This window comes from Narcine bancroftii, chromosome 2, assembly GCF_036971445.1.
Source record: "Narcine bancroftii isolate sNarBan1 chromosome 2, sNarBan1.hap1, whole genome shotgun sequence".
Lineage (NCBI taxonomy): Eukaryota > Metazoa > Chordata > Chondrichthyes > Torpediniformes > Narcinidae > Narcine > Narcine bancroftii.
In genome coordinates this window covers 150,066,522-150,090,692 of record NC_091470.1, presented here as the reverse complement: position 1 = coordinate 150,090,692, position 24,171 = coordinate 150,066,522, and the positions used below count along the sequence as shown (strand labels likewise).

At 40.4% G+C, this 24,171-nt stretch overlaps 1 protein-coding gene across 3 annotated transcripts in view; it reads right to left on the bottom strand.

Annotated features, from left to right (window-relative positions):
- The window catches only part of tp73 (tumor protein p73), a 124,616-nt gene extending 100,653 nt beyond the window's left edge, over positions 1-23,963 (bottom strand). For 2 of the 3 annotated variants that reach the window (XM_069918540.1, XM_069918542.1), the window contains exon 1: positions 13,724-13,783. In XM_069918540.1, the coding sequence (XP_069774641.1) occupies positions 13,724-13,740 (17 nt within the window). In that variant the 5' untranslated portion in view covers positions 13,741-13,783. Of the gene's footprint in view, positions 1-13,723; positions 13,784-23,813 lie in introns of those variants that run through there. The other variant, XM_069918543.1, reaches the window with a different exon arrangement.
- Positions 23,964-24,171: the final 208 nt, after the last annotated feature.

Here is a 24,171-nt window from a genome sequence, read left to right as displayed (position 1 = left end):
TTCACCAACAAGGGAACCGCTCCATGGTGGTTGATGTGGTGCCCAAGGAAGTCATTGGTCAACAGTCCTCTCTTTGGCTTTTATGTTGCCTTTGATTTCCTTTGTCAGCCATGGTTGCCTCACCCTCCCATTAGAATGCTTCTTTTTTGAGATGAAATGATCCTCTGAATTATTCCCAGAAACGTCTGTCATTGCTGCACCACTGTCTAGGGTCCCGTTCCAATCAGCTTCAGCCAGCTCTTCACTCATGTACTTTTATTCAAATGTAATACCAACACCTCTGATTTGAGCTTTTCCCTCTCAAACTGCAGAGTGAACCCCTTGTAGACCTTTTCCAAAGGTCTGACATATACCATAACTGTGAACCTCATTCTGGCCATTTTTCCTTGTGTTTACTCGGTCTTTGCTATTAAAAATAGCAAACTTCTAAACTTTGGGAAATATAGGTCTCATACTACTCAATCTCAGATCAACCCCCCTCATCCCAGAAAACTTTCATTGCACTCTCAGTGTGGCAAGTGCACCTTTCAGCAAGTTGTCTCACTGAACTTGTGTATCTTTTTAATTATTTCTCTTTGGGGGAAAAAACCATCACACTTTCATGTAATTTAAAAAAAATCATGTACAGGGACACAGTCTCTCTGAATTCCAACATTTCCCATCTGCATTCTAAAAAATGCCAAGACCTTCCAGTCCTTCTCATTTGGCGAAGCCCCCCCACCCCCCCTCCCCACCCCACTCCTGGATTCTGTGAGTTGTCAGACAACAAATTTCCCAGTATACTAGTGGAGTTCCTGACCATTATTACGTTGCAGTTCTCCACAGATGCCCCTAAGCATGGTGTACAGCACCATATTCCTACTCAAGGACCACTGCTACACATCCAGGCACAAAGGCTCCTGTCTGACAAACTCCACCTTCGCCAAGGAGTTCAGGAATATGGAGGAGATGGGGATCACTCAGACAGCCCATGGGCCTCTCTGCTGCACACGGTGCCTAAGTAGACTGAAGGATGGAGGCCATGAGGCGACTATAGAAGGCTCAACGATGCCACAACAGCAGAACGATACCCAGTGCCTCACATTCAGGACTTTAAGGCCAATTTGCATGGGGCATGCATCTTCTCCAAGGTTGACCTGGTCCACAGGTATCACCAGATTCTTGTCCACCCCAGTGATATCCCCAAGATGGCCCTTATCATCCTGTTCAGCCTATTCGAGTTTCTGCAGATGCCTTTCAGACTCAAGAGCATGGCACAGATGTTTCAGCAGCTCATTGGCTCAGTGGGGCCTGGCTTGGATTTTGTCTTCATCTACTTAGATGATATCCTGATCACCAGCTGCTCGCACCAAGAGCATTTGATGCATCTGCACCAACTCTGCTACCGCCTGAGTGAGTACGGCCTGTCCGTCAACCCCATGAAGTACCAGTTCGGTCTGTTGGCCAATGACTTCCTTGGGCACCACATCAACCAGCATGGAGCGGTTCCCTTGCCGGTGAAAGTTGAGTTCATATGCCAGTTTGCCAGACTCAGTACAGTCAAGGGCCAACAGGAGTTCATGGTCATGAGCAACTTTTACCACCGATTTCTACAATCAGCGGCACGAATCATGTAATCCCTGTTTGGCCTGATGCCCGGCAATGCCAAGGAAATCATCTGGGACATGTGGTCAGCAGCAGCTTTTAAGCAGGTGTCACTGAGTCCAGAGAACCCCAATAGATATGCACCACAACACAGGATTACTTAAACAAAAGTAGTTTTTAATTATAATTGAACAAGAAAACAGAATTAAACTTTAACTTATTACTTTACCTACTTACTTAACTTACCTAACCTACTTAATCCCCCCTCTAATACTAAGCGCAGGTGTGTGTAATGTATATTTAAGATTAGAAAAGTTCTTTGGATCACAGTTCAATCTTGTTGGTTGCAGGCGATTCTTGTTCTGTGCACAGAAGTTAGCATTAACCAAGTTCACCAGGCTTTGGTGCTTAACAGGCAAATGGTTACCACTCAGAAAGGTTCTTGCTGGTTTTCTGAGAGAGATTCCTTTTGTTCCAGGACATCCACACCTGATTCCTTTCCAATCAGTCTTGCTTTTTTTTTTGAAACTTTATTTATTAATTTTAACATATGAAGAAAGTATGTAATTCACGTACAGAAAAAATACAAAATAAAGTAATACAAGTACAAAGTAACATAGTTAATACAGTACCAATCTCGGCATCTCCCCCTAACAACTAAAAACTAAGACTAAAAAAAAACTATTTTTAACCCCTAAACCCCCCTCCCACCCCCACGATTAAGAGTAAAGAATTAATACTATTAGTATAATTTTAAAAAATATATATATATCTTTTTTAAAAATCGATATATATAAAAAAACCAAAAAAAATATTAATTAAGTATTAATTATTAATCCCAAAAAATTTTATTATATAAGAATATATATGAAAAACAAAAACAAATGAAAAAAAACAACTAATAATAAAAAAACTTTAAAAAAAGAAAAAAAAGAAAGAAAAAAAGAAAACATATATATAGAAAAAATATATAATAAAAAAAAAATTTTTAAAGAAAAAAATGATTAATTCAAACTTATTTAAATTGTATATAATCAATAAATGGGGTCCACTTTAACTCATAAAAAGACATCTTATCTTGTATAGAAAAAGATATTCTTTCCATAACCAAACAAAACTTCATCTCTGAATACCACCTATCTAAAGACAATACATTTCTATTCTTCCAAGTAATCGCTATATATTTCTTGGCCACTGCCAGCGCAAAGTAAATAAAAGAGATCTGGTAATTATCTAATTCTAAATCAATCAACGATTGCATATTCCCTAATAAAAATATATCAGGGTCTAATACAATATGAAGATTATATAGATTATTAAATACAGATTGAATACCTTTCCAAAATTGTTGTAACCGATCACACAACCAAACAGCATGTAAAAAAGTACCAGAAATCTGATCACAACGAAAACAAAGATCTGACTTACTAAAACCAAATTTTTTTAAATTTTTCGGGTGTTAAATATAATTGATGTATAAAACTATAATTAATCATCGCCAATCTAGCATTAATCAATTTTCAAACACTATTATGGCAGATTTCAGACCAATCTTCTTCAGTTATTGTTAAACTTAAATCTTTTTCCCATTTCATTTTATATTTATCCCAATCTATTTTACTTTCACTTTCCAACAAAATACGATACAAACCTGATATATAATCCTTTTTTGGAAATGAGAGCACATATTTCTCAAAATCAGTTTCAGACAATAAATTCATTTGACGACCGCATACCTGTTTTACAAAAGATCTTAACTGATAATACACAAATATAGAATAACCACTTATATCAAATCTCTTTTGCAATTCTACAAAAGAAAAAAAATTACCTTCTAAAAAACAGTCAGATAAATTATGTATTCCTTTCTCCTCCCATTGTTTCAAAATAGTATTAGATACCATGAAAGGAACAAGTTGATTATTATATAATGGTAATCTTCCCGACCACTTATTTTTCAATCCCATTTTATGTAATTTACTTGTCCATAAATTCATTAAATGTTTCAATATTGGTACATCATAAGTTCATAACAAATTTTTATTCCATCGAAATAAAAATTCATTCGAAAATTTTTCAGAAATAACTGCCAATTCTATCTGTGCGTATCTTGTGTGGCCATTAATGCACTAAGAAATCTAAATTAAGCTGCTTCATAATAAAATTGAGAGTTAGGTAGCCGTAACCCTCCAAATTGAAAATCCCACATCAATTTTTTCAACGCCACCCTAGGAAATTTTCCTTTCCACAAAAAATCCCTAATCACTTTATATAAATCTTTAAAAAATCTTTTTTGTAAACAACAAGGAATTAATTGAAATAAATATTGTATACGAGGAAAAATATTCATTTTTATAGTATTAATTCTTCCTAATAAACCCAAAGGTAAATCTTTCCATTAATCTGCCTTAATCTTCTTCATTAAAGGAAGATAATTAAGTGAATATAAATTTTGGTAGTCAGTATTAACATTAATTCCCAAATATTTCCAATCAGTCTTGCTGATGAAACTTTCTCCCTTCAGGGTTCTCCAGATGATCCTCTTTCTTCCAGGTCACTTCAGACAGCTAGTCTTCTCCTTTGACCAGACAACCTTCCAAAGGTTTGTCCTTCTGGAATTGATTTCTGTGTCTCTCCTCTCTGTTTCACTCCCTCCCTTTCTGAGAGCCAAAACTGTTCTGCCTGCCTGCAAAAATCATATGCTCTCCCAGGCAAGCTGTATTCTGCAACTTTGTTCTTCTCTTTGCAAAAAGCATTCTGCAAAAGTCCTGCAAATATTCTGTGTTTTAAAATGTTTGTGTACAACCTGCTCTAACAATTCCTCCCAAACAACCTCTAAATACTCTGTCACACAGGCCAAGGATGCCCTTGCAAACACCACCACCCTGGTACACCCACAGGTGGATGTGCCTACAGCCCTCATGCTTGATGCTTCCAACTCAGCAGTCAGCAGCATGATAGAACAACTAATTTACAGACAGTAGAAACCACTCGTGTTCTTCATTAGGCACCTGCGACCCCCAGAGCCTTTGACAGGGAGCTGGTAGCACTTAACTTCGCCATCCAGTCCTTTCAGTATTTCTTGGAGGCACAGGAATTCACGGTCTTCACAGACCACAAACCCTTCACCTTTGCATTTGCCAAAGTGCCAGATCTATGTTCAGAGTATCTCTCTTTGGCTTGGCTTCGCAGATGAAGATTTATGGAGGGGTAAATGTCCACGTCAGCTGCAGGCTCGTTTGTGGCTGACAAGTCCGATGCGGGACAGGCAGACACGGTTGCAGCGGTTGCAGGGGAAAATTGGTTGGTTGAGGTTGGGTGTTGGGTTTTTCCTCCTTTGTCTTTTGTCAGTGAGGTGGGCTCTGCGGTCTTCTTCAAAGGAGGTTGCTTCCCGCCGAACTGTGAGGCGCCAAGATGCACGGTTTGAGGCGATATCAGCCCACTGGCGGTGGTCAATGTGGCAGGCACCAAGAGATTTCTTTAGGCAGTCCTTGTACCTCATCTTTGGTGCACCTCTGTCACGGTGGCCAGTGGAGAGCTCGCCATAGAACACGATCTTGGGAAGGTGATGGTCCTCCATTCTGGAGACATGACCTACCCAGCGCAGTTGGATCTTCAGCAGCGTAGATTCGATGCTGTCGGCCTCTGCCATCTTGAGTACTTCGATGTTAGGGATGAAGTCGCTCCAATGAATGTTGAGGATGGAGCGGAGACAACGCTGGTGGAAGCGTTCTAGGAGCCGTAGGTGATGTCGGTAGAGGATCCATGATTCGGAGCCGAACAGGAGTGTGGGTATGACAACGGCTCTGTATACGCTAATATTTGTGAGGTTTTTCAGTTGGTTGTTTTTCCAGACTCTTTTGTGTAGTCTTCCAAAGGCGCTATTTGCCTTGGTGAGTCTGTTGTCTATCTCGTTGTCGATCCTTGCCTCCGATGAAATGGTGCAGCCGAGATAGGTAAACTGGTTGACCGTTTTGAGTTTTGTGTGCCTGATGGAGATGTGAGGGGGCTGGTAGTCATGGTGGGGAGCTGGCTGTTGGAGGACCTCCGTTTTCTTCAGGCTAACTTCCAGGCCAAACATTGTGGCAGTTTCCGCAAAACAGGACGTCAAGCGCTGAAGAGCTGGCTCTGAATGGGCAACTAAAGCGGCATCACCTGCAAAGAGTAGTTCACGGACAAGTTGCTCTTGTGTCTTGGTGTGAGCTTGCAGGCGCTTCAGATTGAAGAGACTGCCATCCGTGCGGTACCACTATCATTAAAAACATCTGCAGGATAAACAACGTCGTGGCCAATGTATTGTCTCGTATCTCCGTCCACTCGGTTTATTCCCTGTCCCCAGGGTTGGACTATGCGGTGCTTGCTGAGGCACTGCAGCTGGACGAAGAAATGCCAGCCTACTCCACAGTCTCGGGCCTGCAATTTGAGGACATCCCCATCAGCCCAACAGATGCAAGCTCTCTGTGACATGTCCACTGGCCAACCCTGGCCCATCATTCCAACCGTTTGGAGGCATTGTGTTTTCAATGCACTACATGGTTTAGCCCACCTCTCCATTCAGGCAACCATCCAACTAGTGGTGGATAGATTTGCTTGGCACGGCTTATGCAAGCAGGTTGGACACTGGACCAGGACATGCAAACACTGCCAGTCCTCCAAAGTCCAAAGGCATGTAAGACCCACCCCCCTCAACCCTTGAGCATGTCCATGTGGACATCGTCGGTCAGCTGTCAGTCTCCTGGGGAGCAAGGTACCTGTTCACCATGTACCGCTCACTGACACATCCATGGAGTCCTGCATCAGAGCCCTCATTGCAAGCCAGGTTGCACATTTGGGCCTGCCTGCCAACTTCACCTCAGATAGGGGGTAGGGGGTGTTTGCAGTTTATTTCCAACCTATGGTCGGCTCTGGCAAGCTACTTGGGACCCAGCTGCACCACACCACGGTCTACCATCCGCAGTCCAATGGCCTGAAAGAACATTTCTCCTGGCCCTGGTCGGCCCAGATTGGGTGGACGAGCTCCCATGGGTGCTTTTTGGCATCTGCACAGCTCCCAAAGAAGACAGCCACGTTTTCAGCAGAGTTGGTATATGGCACCAACTGACGGTTCCAGGCGAGTTTGTGGCAGCAGCCCTTAGCACAGAGGAGACACCCAAGAGAAGGTAGGAACACTAACTCCTGTCCCAACCTCGTGCCACGGCTCGACACCTTCCTTTGTCCCCAAGGACCTCTGAGACTGCTACTACGTCTTCGTCTGCAGGGGCATGCACCAACTCCACTCCAGCAACTGTACAAGGGCCCATACTAGGTGGTGCATCAGAACGGAACCATATGCATCCTCGACATGAGCAGCCATGAGGAGACCTTCGCCATTGACTGTCTCAAACTGGTGCACCTAGACCTGGAATGCCCTGTGACTATGCCACCCCCATGCCATTGAGATCGGCCACCCAAACAGACTAAAGAGGTGTTGGCCGTGAACTCCACACCTCCTAATGCCAGTTCTGGGTGGGGGTGGGGTGGGGTTCATGTGGTGGCTTGCCCACACAACAGGCAAACTGGCTTACGGAATCATAGGCAAGTCCGCAGCAGATCTCACTGTGAGAGCTCCAGCTGCGGGGCAAACCCAGAGCATGGCGGCTGATATCATAAAGGTTCCGGAAGTCGCAAGCATCATTGAGTTCCAAGGGATTTAAGTGTGTGTGAGAGAGTTCAATTAAAGTCAGTTGGTTCAACTTACTTTTGACCCTGTGTGGATCTTTCGCTCGCTGTATGCCTAGTGCGACTACACATTTTGTGAGTTTATGACATGGGTTCATCCCAAGTTTAGCTTCACAAATGTAAACTTAACCCCATTCAAAACTCCAGAAGCAAGGGCATTAATAACTTGCAAGAATATTGTATAACAGGATTAGCCTCAACATTTGTGCCGGAAACTCTCTCATGAAAGAAAGAGGCTTGAGACGGTTTCTAGGAGATTACTGTAGAATTAAAGGAAATTTCTTTCATGGCATTATCAGAAAATGTAACGATCAAATGCCTGGAAAGAGTTATAGTTGGAAATAAGAGACATCATTTTAAGATAATCAGGATTTGCTTTGTCATGTCTTTCTGAAATATCTGAAACTAGTTCATATATACTTAATCAATTCTGAAGGGGTCTTTGACTTGAAATTCTAACTCTTATTTTACTATCTACAGATGCTGCCTGACCTGTTAACTGTTTCCAGCATTTTTTGTTTTTATTCCACAGTTAATGTACAGTAATCTAGATTGGAACCTGGCGCTACCAGCTTCAAAATCAATGTTTTTTGCAGCAGATTTCATTAATAATTGCTTTCGGGTAAAATTATCCTAATCATAAATTGGATGAGCTCTATTATGTTTGTGCACCTGACTTTTCTCTAATATCAGGCACATCTTGTAATATCATTGTTGATACACCACAAATTTCTGTCTGCACAAACATAAATTGGAGTTTTACTATCATTATAATTATTCAATGGCTGAGTGCAGTGGAATGGAAACAGGCTGCACAATATCACACCTTCAATCAATATCTAAAACAGGTACCTCTGACATTTATTCATTTGCAATTTGTGAGACAAAGCTGTGTGCAACTTAGAAACAGCTCAACTTAGAAACAGTTCAACTTTGAAACAGCATCACTAATCTGTCCTGGCAATGCTGTACACATGCAAGTTACACTTTCACTTTCATAAAGTAGAATATACTTTTATATACGGTTTTAAATCCATGTACTTCTACTTTGCTGCAATTGATTCATATATGGAGGTTGCTTTAAGGCACCAGATAAAAAAAGTCATAATTATTCAAGATTCAATTTATTGTTATATAATAAAACAGTGTCATATTACACAAAATTGCTTTTTCCTGCTGTAAGGCAGACAGATTTGCCATTGGCAGATATTGCCTGAAGCATCTCTTACAGTTAGAGAAAGAAAAACAAGAGAATTTCCCCCAGAGTCACTGAGTGCTCATAGATTGGCCTCCGCCACAGCCTCTGCAGTAGGGTGGCCATTCCAAAAGGAGGACATGGTCATAGGTTAGTGTATATATCTATATATATAGATAGATAGATACAATGTGTTTGAAAAATTATAATTTTTTAAAATTTTTCGGGTGTTAAATATAATTGATGTATAAAACTATAATTAATCATCGCCAATCTAGCATTAATCAATTTTCGATTTAAACAGTATTGCAAAAACAACAAATGCAAACATACTGTATACACACACACACACACACACACACACACACACACACACACACACACACACACACACACACACACACACACACACACACACACACACACACACACATATATATTTATATGTGGTTACCTATGACCATGTCCTCCTTTTGGAATGGCCACCCTACTCCACAGCCACACAGAGTCCAGTCCAAACTATAGGCAACTTGAGCTCCAGATCTGAACATCAGACATGATCAGAAACCCTTCAGCACCTTTGGCACCCCCTCACATCCCAGTTCCGATACTTGGTACCCCTTCAGCCAGTTTCCAGCAGTCCATAGCCCAGCGCGAGTCCCCTGAAAGCAGTCTCCAGCAGCCCGCAGCCTGTGTGGGTTCCTTGCCTTGAGTCGCTAGCAGCCCGCTGAATGCGTGGGTCTTTCAGCCACAGATCCCCTCACTGGTCCGTTGCCATGGTCACCGTCCCATGGGTTGTCTCCTCTGCTTCTCCCTCTCAGATGGGGAGAGATCGCTCCATTTTCTGGTACCCTGCGCCAGTCATCCACTTCCTTGGAGTCTGCAACACATTGTGGCTGCCGCCATCTTGGGCACTGACCCTGTGGTCATGGGATTTTAAATAAAACTACCGTCGGCACCTTTAACATTCAAAGCCTGTGCGGAGCTGACAGCAGTTGATTGGGTGGTTAGACTCCACGGGAGCGTTGTATCTCTGCTCCTCGCTCTCCATGGGTCCGCACCAGCAGCAACGTTGCCATTACAGTGGCTCCGGCAATGCCGCCATTTTAATTTTTTTTTATGTTTAGCATTTGACATGTTTACTAGCAATTCAGAAGTATTATTTGCCATTCCACAATTCATAAATTTATATAGATTTTATGCATCTCCATCTCCAAATTTTACATTTTTAATTTAAATTTTTTAATTTAGACATACAGCATGGTAACAGGACATTTTGGCACAGAAGTCCATGCTGCTCAATTCCACCCCGGTACATTTTGAACATTGGGAGGAAACCGGAGCCCCCAGGAAAAACCCACACAGACATTGGGAGAATATACAAACTCCTTACAGACAGCGCGGGATTCAAATCCCCCTCCTAATCACTGGTGCTGTAAAGGCATTGTGCTAACCGCTACGCCAACTGTGTCATCTGCAAACAATCCCCAGTCTCTCCATCTTTTTGATTGGAAAGGAATAAATTAATTCTTCCCTGCTTTGAGTATTGCAAAGGGTTTGGAGGTTGAACAGGACCTGTGATTTTTAAAGTAATATCATCCTTGGTTTATACCCTGGCTTGACCATATTCATTCTCTATTCAACCACATTAATTGAAAAGGGTGCCAACTTGCGAAGACATGAGAGTGTGAAGAGATAACAGTCCTCAAATCATTGTTCATAATGAGTATGTTATGTGGAGCAAAAGTGGGGAAAAGTGAACAAATATGCATAATTGGAATAACAAAGCAATAATGTAATAAATAATTTCCTCCCCAATAAGCTGCAAATATGAACCATTCACATTGAAAATTAAGGAAATAAAACACCTAACACCAATAGTAATTAGAAAAAATAATGTTTACTTTGGATTCTATTTTAATTTGCATGTTCCACAAATTGGTGAAAGGTTTCACAGTTGTAAAGCAACTCCTCTTCCTAATTTAAGTTGAGAACTATCAATAATCTGGATTTTTAGAAATGATGCCTGTTGAGGCTTGCCTGAGTCTGTAAGTGATGAGTGAGCTCTAATTATCAGGGTCCATACGCAGCTAGGGGACAATGTGGATATGAGGAAGTGAAAATGAAAAACAGTAAGTGACACTGATTTTAATACTTTTGTGGCTGTCACAATCTATGGTGCCAATCATCCTTCAATATTACTGGATGTTGATCTCTTTAAAAATATAATTAGAATATAGAGCTAACAATCAAGATTTAAACTGGTTCCAAAATTCAACCCATCTCTTAAATGACATCTTACCAAATAAAGTCTCTTACAAACAAAAATAACCACCCATGGACTTCAGTAAAACCCTGAAAATAAGATTGTGGATCAATGTAATTGAAATAGTCTTCCTAAAAAGCGTAGGAACACCAACTCAAAATATAAAAATATACCAAGAGTATTTTTGATTTCTGCAATTCATTTCACAATTTCAAGATGTTCCAAAGTGTTTTATAAACCAACAAAGTACTTTTGAAATATAATCACTGCTATTCAATTAACACCATTAGCAACAGATCCAATTATCTTCACTTGAAATGTGCACACACAGGTGAGGAGGTGGCATTGCTGTTCAGCTCTCTGGTTGGTTGAAATGAAGTATCTGCACTAGTGCACAGAAAGGTGATTTGGGAAGTTTATTTACTCTTTGTAGCCCAACAAATACATCTCTGGCTCTTACAAAGCTAACAACAATGCCTCAAGGTTCTCATTTAATTAAGTATAAGATGTTCCCTTATGAGAACTGTATATTAGACAAATTCTTTCATCAATTTACCAGGCCCACAAGCTTCATGATGCTGAACCTCAGAGAGTTCAGTTTACTGAGTTTGGATCTAATACACAGATTTATCTATTGATCATCTCAACATAAGAACGTCAGAAAACATTAGCAGGAGTAGGTCTCTTCAAGCCTGCACTGCTCATGTTTAATTGCTGTATACATCATATATTATTTGTTTTTTGAACGAATAAAGTTTTTTAAAAAAGCCTGCACTGCCATTCAGTATGATCATAGATGGCTTAAGCTCCTCTTCTGATCCAGTTCCCTTTAAACCTCATTTCCTCAGATCTTCCAAATACTTATCCACCCCCATCTTAAATTAAATATATTTCACGTGACTACATGTGGAACCGACGGCCAAGGGCTTTATGCAAAGAACGGAGTTTGCTGCTCTGGAATATGTTTCGTGGCCACTTAACTGAAAACACTAAAAGTAGTTTAGCACTGCATAACACTTAAATGGCGGTTATCCCAGATGGTTCAAGTAGAGATTGTGATAAAAATCGTTTATAAAGTGTGGTATCTCTTGTGCAATAGATGGCATGGAAGATGATTATTCGTGGGACACTGGCAGTGAAGCTGAAACCACCTCATCAGATACAGGGACCCATATGATGACTGTATTAACAGAGAGAATATGGATGTGCTTGCCACCATCTATGCTTCAGGTGATTATAGCAAGAGTGATTCTGAAGGGTTCGAAATGTGCTGTTGTTTTCAATAAAAATCTCAGTGAAAGTCTATCACAGTTGGGTTTTTTTGTTGGTTTTTCAAGGTTTGACATACACCAAATCTGCTTTTCATGGGTCATCTTATATGCCAAGCGGCACTAGCCACTAGTGACACTTGATGAATGCTAGTGACACCGGAGGGGGTGGGGGCAGGTCTAACAGTGAGCGATGGTTGTGATCATATGGGGGGAGGGGGCGCAAAGCACTCCACTTGGGGGAAATGCCCACGGATGCCAACCCTGTGGTACTTGTTGGATCTGTATGCTAGTACTTTGTGATTCATGCATTAGAATACAGAGGTCCCTCAAAACTTCACTCATTTGCAATCTCTTTCCATTTAGAGATAATATTCTTCTTTGTGATCCCTTTGCTGAAGTGCATGAACTTTCATTAAATGCCATTTGTAGAGTTTTCAGTTTACTGGATCTTAAGGTTTTTAGACAATTGGGTTGAAAGGCTTCATTTCTCTTTGATGTACTGTTTCAATGTATTGGGTTTCTGGTGTTCATTCTATATTGTTCATTCTCTTGGAATGCGAATATACATTCTGCAATTCATTGCACTTATTAAAAAAATTGTATTTCCCTTTTACATTCCCAACTATTCCCTCCATTAGCAAGCTTCCTCTTTCTGGGAGTCATGTGTTTTTTTGTTTAGACATACAGCACAGTAACAGGCCATGTTGGCCCACGAATCAGTGCCACCCAATTAACCTACAACCCCCGTATGTTTCGAATGGTTGGAGGAAACGAGAACCCCCAGGGGAAAACCCATGCAGACATGGGGAGAAAATATGAACTCCTTACAGACAGTGAGGGATTCAAACCTTGGTTTCGATCACTGACATTGTAAAAGCATTGCCGTAACTGCTACGCCAAATATGCCGCCCTTATTCATTAAGGCAACATTAGGGTTCAATGATTGAAGATTGAATTAGTGAAATTTGACATGGTTATTTTGGGGTTTGCTTCCAATCACACAGTTATCCGAGAGCTTGGGATATCTTAAAATGAAATTACCCTGATGATATCACAAAATCTTACTCATACACAGAGAAATATCTTTTTATTGAATCCTACCACCTCCACATTGATGTAAGCTCATGAGGCTGTCATATTCTTTATAGAGGATTTGGAAATACTACTTATTGAAGATACCACGAATATGAAGTCAATGATGGGGAAGGCAGATGGTGACATGTTCAAAGTTAGCATTATTCCTTATTCATTCCTCTATGTATAACTTTCTCCAACTGGATTACTGTTCCTATGAACACTTTCAAATCTATCACATAGTGAGGAAGTATTGAATGTTGCTGAATGCAGATCAATGAAAGGTAAAACTGGTTAGAGAAAGAGTGAAATCAATAGGGATAGGGAGAAGGCAAAAGGACGACTCTTTGAGTTTATAACAGGAGTGGGAGAAGATTGTTATGGAATATTATTCTAAAATACCACCAATAGGCCAAGCAAAATAATAAATCAACCTCTCATGATTCTGTTATTGTACAGCACAACATATTTGGATGAAGGTCATCTGGCTACAAATCAAGAAAAGGGCCTGCTGGCCGTCAGTGTATGCCACTACTAAAGTACACATCACACACTTATATAAAAGCAACATTTCCAAAATTAATTTGCAGCCAGCAGTGATTATGTTCCACACACCTGCCCAATGACACCATCACATTCCCCAAGTAATTTCTCTCCAGGGAGACACAGGCTGTGCCATCATGCCAACGTGTCAATTATATATAGCAGTGGTTTCAGTAGGTGATGTGAACAATTGAATGCTTAAGCTGAGAAACATGTTGCTCCTGAAGTGACCTTACATGCTGAAGAGTGATATATTTAACCCTTTATATCCAATAAAGCCATCATGTATTTTCATATACTGTTACGTTTATTCAAAAATTTCTATCTCTCACAATTAATCTTTTCTCTCATTCCAATATCTCCTCAATATTCGCTGTATTTGAAGAAACACTTTAATTTAGGATTCATTTACCAATGAAATATCCTTTTCCAAATCTCCAGAAACACAATATTGAAACGACAAGCCAATCAATAGCCCCTTTTACACAGCCACTTCAAGGTGGGAATATTGCACCTTTATTGCATCACACCTTCTGTGTCAAAGGTACGAACACGTAATGGGGGGGGGGGGGCCTTGTAGCCCCACCTTTAAGCTGGTCATCATAACACCGAATTAACACCTATGTAAAAAGGGCGAATCGGCATGCTGGAACCAGGATGGGAAAGGATGTGTATGTGTATGTTATACATCACACTAGATGCTACAAGTCCCACCTCTTTTGATTCCGGAATGCCAGAATGTTGTGTAAAATGACACACTGGGGCAGCATTATGCCGGCATTGTTTGGTTCAGTGTAAACAATCAAAGCCAGCTTAATGACGGTTTGTGGTGTGTCTCGAGGTTCTAGCTTGGAAATAAGACACACGCAACAAGGAGTGCAATTGACACTGATTTAATGAACTAGCTGTTCTCTTTTATATAGTCAGACAGACCCTGCTGCCATGTGACCAACGGGAATAACCTGTGTCCCTTCAGGCTCTGAGTGGTGTCCCACTGTCAGTGATTGGCTGGATCGGCCTGTTTGCTGCAGTGTCATCAATGGGTGGGGTTTGTGCTGCCCTGGATGCCAAATGGCCCTTTTGTGATCCATCACTGGCGATTGGCTGGCAGATCCCGTTTTGCAGCAGCCGATGGGAACAGGCTGCTGATGCCTCGTGCAGCCCGCTCGATTGCTGTGTTCAAACGGCATCTTCTGTGTCGGCCTGCGGCAACGGCCACGAGCTGCTACAGGGTCCTCTTTATGGCAGTATCCCAGGATCTCTGTGTAAAAAGGGCTAATATCTGAATTGTCTGGACTTCACATTCCAAATTACTACTCTGGAGCAAATTCAGTCATTGAAGCTTTACTCTACTCTAGATTAGAGATACCTGAATCCACAAAGGCGCACAGGTAGCAGGACTGATGACTTAAAGCTTCAATGACTGAATTTGCTCCAATGATTTAGGTGCTCTAGATTCCTCCCATTGGTTGGGAGGTTAATTGATGACTTAAAATACACCTGCGTAAATAACTAAAATCTGTAGACACCATGATTGAAGTAAAAACACAAAATGCTGGAGAAACTCAGCAGGTCAAACAGTGATTTGTAGCAAAGGTAAAAATATATAACTGATGTTTCGGGCTTGAGCCATGAGAGAATGTTGGCAGGCATCCAAACAAAAGGATGTGGGGTGGGGGGGGGGGTGTTGGCAAAGGCAGGAGATGATAGGTGGAGAAGGTATATAATATATGGATAGTAGGAGGATGGGTTTGAATGACATGTGAGAGAATGTTTCAGGGAAAGAAGTGAGAAGATTTATTAGATTGCTCTGAGAGCCAGCCCAAAGGGTTGAATATCATTCTTCTGAGAAAGATAGAAATAATAGATAAAATATGAAATAATTAAAATCTTTTCAAATTTCTATCATTCTCAGATTTGTTGAAAAAATACACTCACATAATATTATCATAATTATACCTGAAAATAACTTTATAACCCTATCTGCAACAATCTTTGCATGAAATAAACAGTTGTTTCTCAATCCCAATGAATGAAATGCTTCTGTTTGATTCAGTTACTTCCTAATTGTTAAAATTTTTTAAAATCTTTATAGTAATCTTCCATACAAGCAAAAATGTTACATTTTAGCTAAACAGCAGGTTACACACTTAGCTTGATTTCACCTGCTCCGTTCCAATTTTGTTACATACATCACCCTGGTAACAACTGGTGTAACACAACACAATATCCACTGGGGTCACCCATAGGCTCAGAATATCCACTGGGCATATCAATGTTGCAATTTAAAATTCATATATGGAAAGACATAAAAACAAAATAGTGTATTTTTGCATATCTTTGCAAATATTTGTAACAGCGATTCCTCCAGACTTTTTTTTTCAAAATGCTCCACACCAATTTAACAATAACACAGTTGCAGGGTAAGTATCTTTCTCAGTAACAAAATACCTTACATGAGAGGTATATGTAATAAACAGATCCTCATCTATTGGATGTGCACATTCGAAAGCAGGCATATTCCAAGCCTGTTTTTTTTAAACCACGTAGGCTTCAATCCTAGGCCTCAACCATAGCACCCTCTCTTCACCAACTGCCTCCTCTCCCTCAGAGAGATGCTTCTATTCATTCTCACTCGTTCTCACTTTCGCTAATAAGAAGACAGGCTTAAGGTTCCTGCATACAAAAAGCCACATCCTACATTCCAAGGTGCAGACTTGGATTCAGAACAAATCTAATCGGGAGTTTTCATGTGGCAGTTTCGTGTGCCAATCATTCGTTTTGGCTAAGGGGACACAATAACTTGATGGTTGGGGGGGGGGGACATGGCCCGTGAATGCCCCCCCTCCCACCCATGATGCCAACCCTGCCATGGTGCACTATATGTTTCTTTCACTACTGAAAAAAGATACTGACTGTAGATAGTTCTAAATATGGAAGTGATGTGCAGTAGAGGAGAGCTTACAAAAATCAAATGAAAGTGCAAAAAATTGGATGTTCATCTTTAAGTCAGTGAAGAGATTGAGGAATCTAGAAAGGTGACAAGTCATGACCAAGGGTGCAGTTATACTGCAAATACAGTAAACTCCTGCTATCCAAAATTCAAACAATTGGCAACCGGCAAATAAATAAATAAATAGATAGTGGGATGACTAAGGTGAAATAAAAATGTGAACAGAAGTTTAAAATTGTAAAAGTAAATGTTCTCTGAAGTAACACCTTTGGTGAAGATGGGAGCAAATATTCAACCAGTGGAGTGACTTGGTCGTGCTTTGCTTGTAGCAGCTGTTTGAATAAAGATGTGTGTGAATAAAATGGTGTCACCCAGGATGAAGAGGTGGTTGATGCCGTTCACCGTTGGGGTGACTTTCTTAAAATGTCTTCTTATCCCTGCTTAGTAAGAGTCTTTATCTTTATTAGTATATCATTAAGAATATTAGTAAGGCATTATTTGTACACCTGGGGAAGGGGTTTTAATTATGTTGGTGACATGGTTTGCGTAGCGGTTATTACAATGCTGTTACAGTGCTAGTGACCAGGGTTAGAATTTAAATTTTATAATTTATGGGAATTACCAGATTAATGTTCATTTACATAATTAAGGACAATAATACTGATTTTTTTTTACAAATTACTTTACATTTTACATTGTCTTTTAAACTGTTTATTCTTAATCCTAGTGTATTAGGCATTGTAAGGGTGAGTCTCAAGCAACTGAAAAACTTGCTTATCCAGCATCTATCAATCCCCATAGGTGCCAGATACCAGGGGTTTTACCTCATTACATTAGTGAAGGGAGGTTTTATTTTGTATTAATTCAAACTCTACAACACTACCCTCCATTAATAAAGGTTTACAAAGAGATGAAAAGCATGACCAACTTCTCATATGTTGGGAGGTAACTCTGAACAAAACATGATGATGAAAATTTTCCAATCCCTTCATTGCCCTAACACAGCCTTCAGTGAATTGAGATAGATACATTTTGTCTGCCTTCTTCCACAAATGTGGCTTCCCCTGCATCACCATCATATCAGCCCTCACCTGCATCTCATTTTCCTGCCCTGCCCTGCCCTGCCCCCTCTGTCCCCAGATGCAAGAAACATAGAATCCCCCTTATCCTCACCTACCATCCTACCCTCCCACATCCAGCACATTATCCCACATAATTTCCAGCACTTAAAACTGAATCCCACCACCAGAAACATTTTTCCCTCTCCTCCTCTCTCTGCCTTCCATGGGGACCGCTCCCTCTGTGACTCCCTTGTGCACTTATCGCCCCCCCCCACCAATTGACACCCCACTGGCACCTTCCCCTGTGGCTGCAGGAGGTGCCACACTTGAGCCCACACCTCACCACGATCCAGGGCCCCAAATAGGCCTTTCAAATGAAGCAACACTTCACTTGTGTATCCGTAGGACTGATTTACTGAATCTGCTTCTCCCTTTGTGGCCTTCTCTACATCGGAGAGACTTGGCGCAGATTGGGAGATCACTTGGCTGAGCACCTTTGCTCCGTCCACACCAGTGACAGAGACCTCGCAGTAGTCAACCATTTCAGTTCTGTGTCACACTCGCACACTCATATGTCTGTCCATGGCCTTATGGACTATCCCACCAAGGCCATTCGTAAATTGGAGGAACAACACTTGATTTTCTGTCTGGGTACTCTCCAGCCAGATGGCTTAAACATCAACTTTTCCGGTTTCTACTAACCTGCTCTCCTCTTCTACCTCCACCTTTCCAGTTTTCCTTCCTCCTTCCCCCTCCCTTCACCTAGCCATTCCTACTCCCTTTGATTGCTGTTGTCCCTCCCTCCCTTTTCCATCTATCACCTCCTTCCATTTGCGACCACACCTCCCCCTCTATTCTTTTGTTTGGAAGCCTGCTGACATTTTTCAATACCTTGATGAAGGGCTCAAGCCCGAAATGTCGGTTATATATTATATATTACTTTTGCTATATAAAGGACACTGCTTGACCTGCTTAGTTTCTCCAGCTTTGTATTTTTACTTTTTACAACACTCACTTATTCTTTAAATATTTGGAAAAGCTCTAGCCCCTTTTCCACTGGCATCCCAGTTAATTGGCTGTGCAGTGTCCCAGGATAGGAAGCCCTTTGGGCCGCCCTTAACTGGGACACTATTTGCTTTTCCACTCATCCCCGGGATTCGGAGTGTTCTACCTTTAATGGAATGGATGTCTTTCTGCTGTCCCTTTTTCACTGGTTTTATCAGCACGCCGGCATCAGCAAACACAGGGATATGAGTAGGGGTAGAGGTGGTTAATCCCCGGCGTGAAATGACATCATTTGATGTCAGCATTTGGACAGTGTTTCTTTTCCACTGGACCCTGTCCCAGTAAATTCCCAGTTAATTCCTGGGACAGGATGCTCATGGAAAAGGGGCTTTTGATTCCTAGAAAGGATCTGAACTTGGAATAGCAAAATTAGTCCAACACATACTTTCATGTTCTTGCTAACTTTATTTTTGTTGACCTATTCTTGAGTGTAGGTTAAATAGATGTTCCATTCAGTAATCAACACCATCACTTACGTTGTCTTTCAACAACAGCAACCACAACTTCTGAAAAGATAGCACATTTAATATAGTGTGACATCTCACTGTGTAGAAATATAATCAGACAAAAAAATGGATGCTAACCCAAATCAATGGATATTAAGAGAGCTGATCAAAAGCTTGGTTTGGATAAGTCTTAAAAGGAGAGAAGGTGATCAAGAATCACAGGGGGTTATTGGGAGTGATTTTGAAAGTAAAGGATGTGAATAAAAACATGGAGAAGAAAATACAAGTGTTAAATGTGCAGAGAATTTTGGAGGATTGAAGGTGGGGATGATGGCCATAGGTCTTCAGTGTAATTATTTAGGACATGGTGATGGAGTGAAACTAGCATGGATTAGTAAATGAACAACAATAGTTTGAATGATGTTCCATATATGGAGTGATAAGAAATGAAAAGGATTGAAAATTATTTGTCTGCACAGAACAAACCAGGTCTAGACATAATATCAAATACCATGAAACAGACTCTTTAGCCTAAACTCACCAATGCTGACCAAGTTAGCATTCTGGTCGAGTTCCATTTGTCTGCATTTGGTCAAACCCTTCATATTTATATATATATATATATATATATATATGTCTAAATGTCTTTTTGAACATTCTAATGTTCCTGGTTCCAGAACTTCCACTAGCAACTTGTTCCATAAATGGACTACATGCAGTATGAAAATCTTGGCTCTAAGGTTCTTCTTAAATGCCTTCCCTCTCACTTTAAACTTATGTCCTCTACCTCTAAATAATTTTCCCTGAGAAAGACTGGGAGCATTCACTTCAAGTTTATCATCATCTAACTGTACATATACAACCCAATAAAACAATATTTCTCCGCACCATGGTGCACACACAATACACAACATGGAACAATCACATATATACATAAAGATAAAATTCAAAATAAATATATATCAATATTTTGGAATAATTTTCTTTGTTGCAGGATACTTTTCATCAATCTCATAGCTTGGGGAAGAAACTATTTCCTACCCTGGTAGTCCTGATTTTTGATGCTCCTATACCTCCTTCTTGTGTTGGGAGACCTATTTAAGCAACACTCCTGATAAAAGTCATCAATAGAAGATCTTCTCAGCCATTTCGAAGATCCCCTAGATTGAACTCTGGTCTGATGCATGGCATCAACCATACCATGCAATGATGAAACCAGGCCCCTTATGGATTTGCAGAACTCTTGTGTCCCATACGCAGCCCAATGATGTAAAGCATGACAATGATTTTGTCACCACCCTGTTTATCTGATTCATTTCTTTCATGGCATGATCCACCTGTACCCCTAGGTCTTTCTATTTTACAACATTCTCTAGGGCTCTGCTATTTTCTGTACATCCTACCCTGTTTTTTTTTCTTACCAAATGCAACAATTCACACTTGTAAGAGTTAAATTCCATTTCCCACTCATTGATCCACCTCCTCATCCGATCTAGATCCTGTTGTAAAGTTAGATATCATTCCTCACTGTGCACTATGTCACCAACTTCGGTGTCATTTGCAAATTTATTGATCATGTCAATTACATTGCCATCCAAATCATTAATATAGATAACAAAGAAAAATGGGCCCAGCACCAAATTAGTCACAGGCAATAACCTGAAAGGCCCTCCATTACTATCCTCTGATTTCTTCCACTTCCAGTTTTGAATCCAATGGGCCAGCTCACCTTGCATGCTATGAGATTTAACCTTCCAGATTTACTTGCCATGCAGGTCTTTGCCAAAGGCCTAAAGAGCATAAGAGTTCATGTGGGCCCATTCAGAAACCAAGATTTGAGGAGGATAATATTGGTAAATTTTATGGAGGAGCATATGTGGATCAGAAGCTCACCTGACAAGAGGACTGTATTTCTCAACTCATGGTTGCAGATGAACATGGCAATTCCAAAAAGCCAATACCAGATTGAACAGGAGTTGTTGGAGTTGTGAAGGAATATGAACAAAGTATTATAGGCCTTTCAGGAAATTGTTGACTTCGCCCATGATTTTATATTTGTAAATTACAGCAGAAAATATTACCATATTTCATTTTTTCCAACTATTTTATGCCAAAGAAAAACCTGATGCCCATTTTTATCTCTCTACACACCATTCTTATGGAATTATTATTATGCATTTCTTCTATCCCTGAAACAATACACCAGCAATAATTATTGAATCACTTTTCATTTAATCTTTTATGGCCAATTAAGAGGTTGAATTTGATATTAGCCTTTAGACAAAAAATATAAACTGCTATTATAATGCTTGCAAAGCAATTAGAAATCTGACATCCATACAGCAAAATTATCTGCAATATTTCTAAACAGTGCTACTCCTCTCATAATAAAAAAATAAAGAGTGCACTGTGACATGTACAGGAATAATAATACTGAATGCAGTCTGTATGACATGAAGAAAAGGTTCTGTGTTTAGTCCCATTGTATGGAGGACCATCGCCTTCCCAAGATCGTATTATATGGCGAGCTCTCCACTGGCCACCGTGACAGAGGTGCACCAAAGAAAAGGTACAAGGACTGCCTAAAGAAATCTCTTGGTGCCTGCCACATTGACCACCGCCAGTGGGCTGATAACGCCTCAAACCGTGCATCTTGGCGCCTCACAGTTTGGCGGGCAGCAGCCTCCTTTGAAGAAGACCGCAGAGCCTACCTCACTGACAAAAGGCAAAGGAGGAAAAACCCAACACCCAACCCCAACCCACCAATTTTCCCTTGCAACCGCTGCAATCGTGTCTGCCTGTCCCGCATCGGACTGGTCAGCCACAAACGAGCCTGCAGCTGACGTGGACTTTTTTACCCCCTCCATAAATCTTCGTCCGCGAAGCCAAGCCAAAGATATATGGAAAATAATGTACCACCCCTCTTCCAACACAGCTTCTGTATGTTCTATATAAAACTACTCACTCTTATCTTGATAGAAAAAAGAGATGAAGTGCTGAAATTTACTTTAAAAATATGACCTATTGCTTCTTGGTTCACAGACAAAACTTTTTTTGTTCACAGACTCCCTACTCCAAGCAGTATCAACTGCTTGGAACACACAAAAATGTTCTCAGCAGAGAATCTAACAAGCCCAAATTAAAAACTAACAAAGGAAAAAGTTCACGGCAGCATGCAAAGAAAGAAAATAAAGTTGAATAGTGTCCATGACAGTTGAAGCCATTGACCTTGGGAAACAGCAACAGGCTCTCAACTTTAAAGAGAAACTGTCTTCATGGAAAAGATGTGATTGAAAATTTATTTTCCATTCTTGTTGACTGTTTGAAAAATGTTGCTTCTTTGTTGTCATGTTGATTGCATGCAGAAGCAAAAAAAGGCAGAGTGTTTTGACACAATTTACATATTGTGCTAAAGTATTTGACAATAATTCTTTAATAAAATTGTTTCCCAGATTTATTTTTATGCTTCTTGAAACAAAACTGAGGGTGCATTAATTTAATGAATTTGGCATTGCTGGTTGACTGGGAAGAATGGCCATTACTATCCATATTGATATATTAAAAAAATATTGTCCCTTTCATGCTCTCAGAATACAATGCTAGCTGCCTGCTAAAACAAGACATGAAATCCTTTCTTTCAGTGGAAGTATAGTAGTATGGAACTGGAATCTCCACTCCTTTAACCAGCCAACATTTTAATGCCAATGTAAGGCTCTATTTGGATTCGCCTATTCCTGACATTGAAAAAATCGTTAATATTAACTCTGCTCCAATGGCTCTTCAAACTTTGTTATTTTTGCAGTACTAATCCTCATTATTTCTGTTCAATGCGCATCAAAATTAAAAAAAAATTACGCGCCGCGGTAACCTTTAAAGTACAAGGGCGAGATTTAAATACAGGAACGCTTTGAAACCATAAAATATAGTTGTAAACGAAAGATTAAATATGTTACAAATCATTAAACAAAGCTCCACAACCATTCATTCTTCGTTTTGTATATTATGAAGTTAATAAATATTCACAAATTGTTAACCAGTATGTAACAATGTCTTTTATGGGAGTCTTTTCCATTAAAGGAAACTCATGCGCGATATTCTGCAATTGAAGAAGGATTGAAACGATAGCATTTAACCTCATTAAAGAAATTAAAGCGTCAAAATATCCGACGTTATAAAGACCCTCAATTTAGAAAAAAATAAATGCAAATATAACAATAAATCAAAACAATAAATGCTACAGTAAACATCCTGAAGAGTCTGAGAATATCTGGAGAAAAATTCAATGCTATTAAAAGCAATATAATAGAGATGGAAGCAACTTTAAAAGTTCAAAAAGATCGTGTTTGCGCGTGAAAAACTAGTCAAAAGACGAACTGAATATTCACCTACGGTCTACTGATATTTGATGGAGGAACCAAGAGCTTAAATCCTCTTTCCTCGCATAGAGTTGGTCGAGTTGCCAACGTCGCCGCTTGAGAAAATTCAAGTCTGGTTCCCTGTTGATCACAGGTGAAGCGTGTGTCGCCCGCGGTTCAATCGAATAACATGGTCCGATTGCAAATATTGCAAGGAAATCAGAGCAGGCGTTTCTGTCGCTTCAGCAACCGGCGAGTGCATTTGAAATGGGTTAGTATTACCTGAGCTGGAGAGTGGAGACTGACAGCTCCGCCTGGCTGGGAGCCAGAGGGAGAGACTCCGCTGACTGTTTATATCAATATATAAGAGTCGATTCATTCAGAGACAGGATAGTGGGAGAGTCCCGTCTGCCAAAGGCACAACCGCCACTACAGCTCATACAGGCGGGAAGGAAATACAATCGACAGTGGGGGAGACTCAGCAAAAAGCAATCGGGCGGCAGAGCACGAAACGCTTTCAGATTGAGACTGAAAAAAAAATCCAACCCAAAGACAAAACATGCGGAAAAGAAAAAGTGCACGTCCAATGGGGATTTACAGAATTAAATGGGAGGGACGTTATAGCATGAAACATTAAACC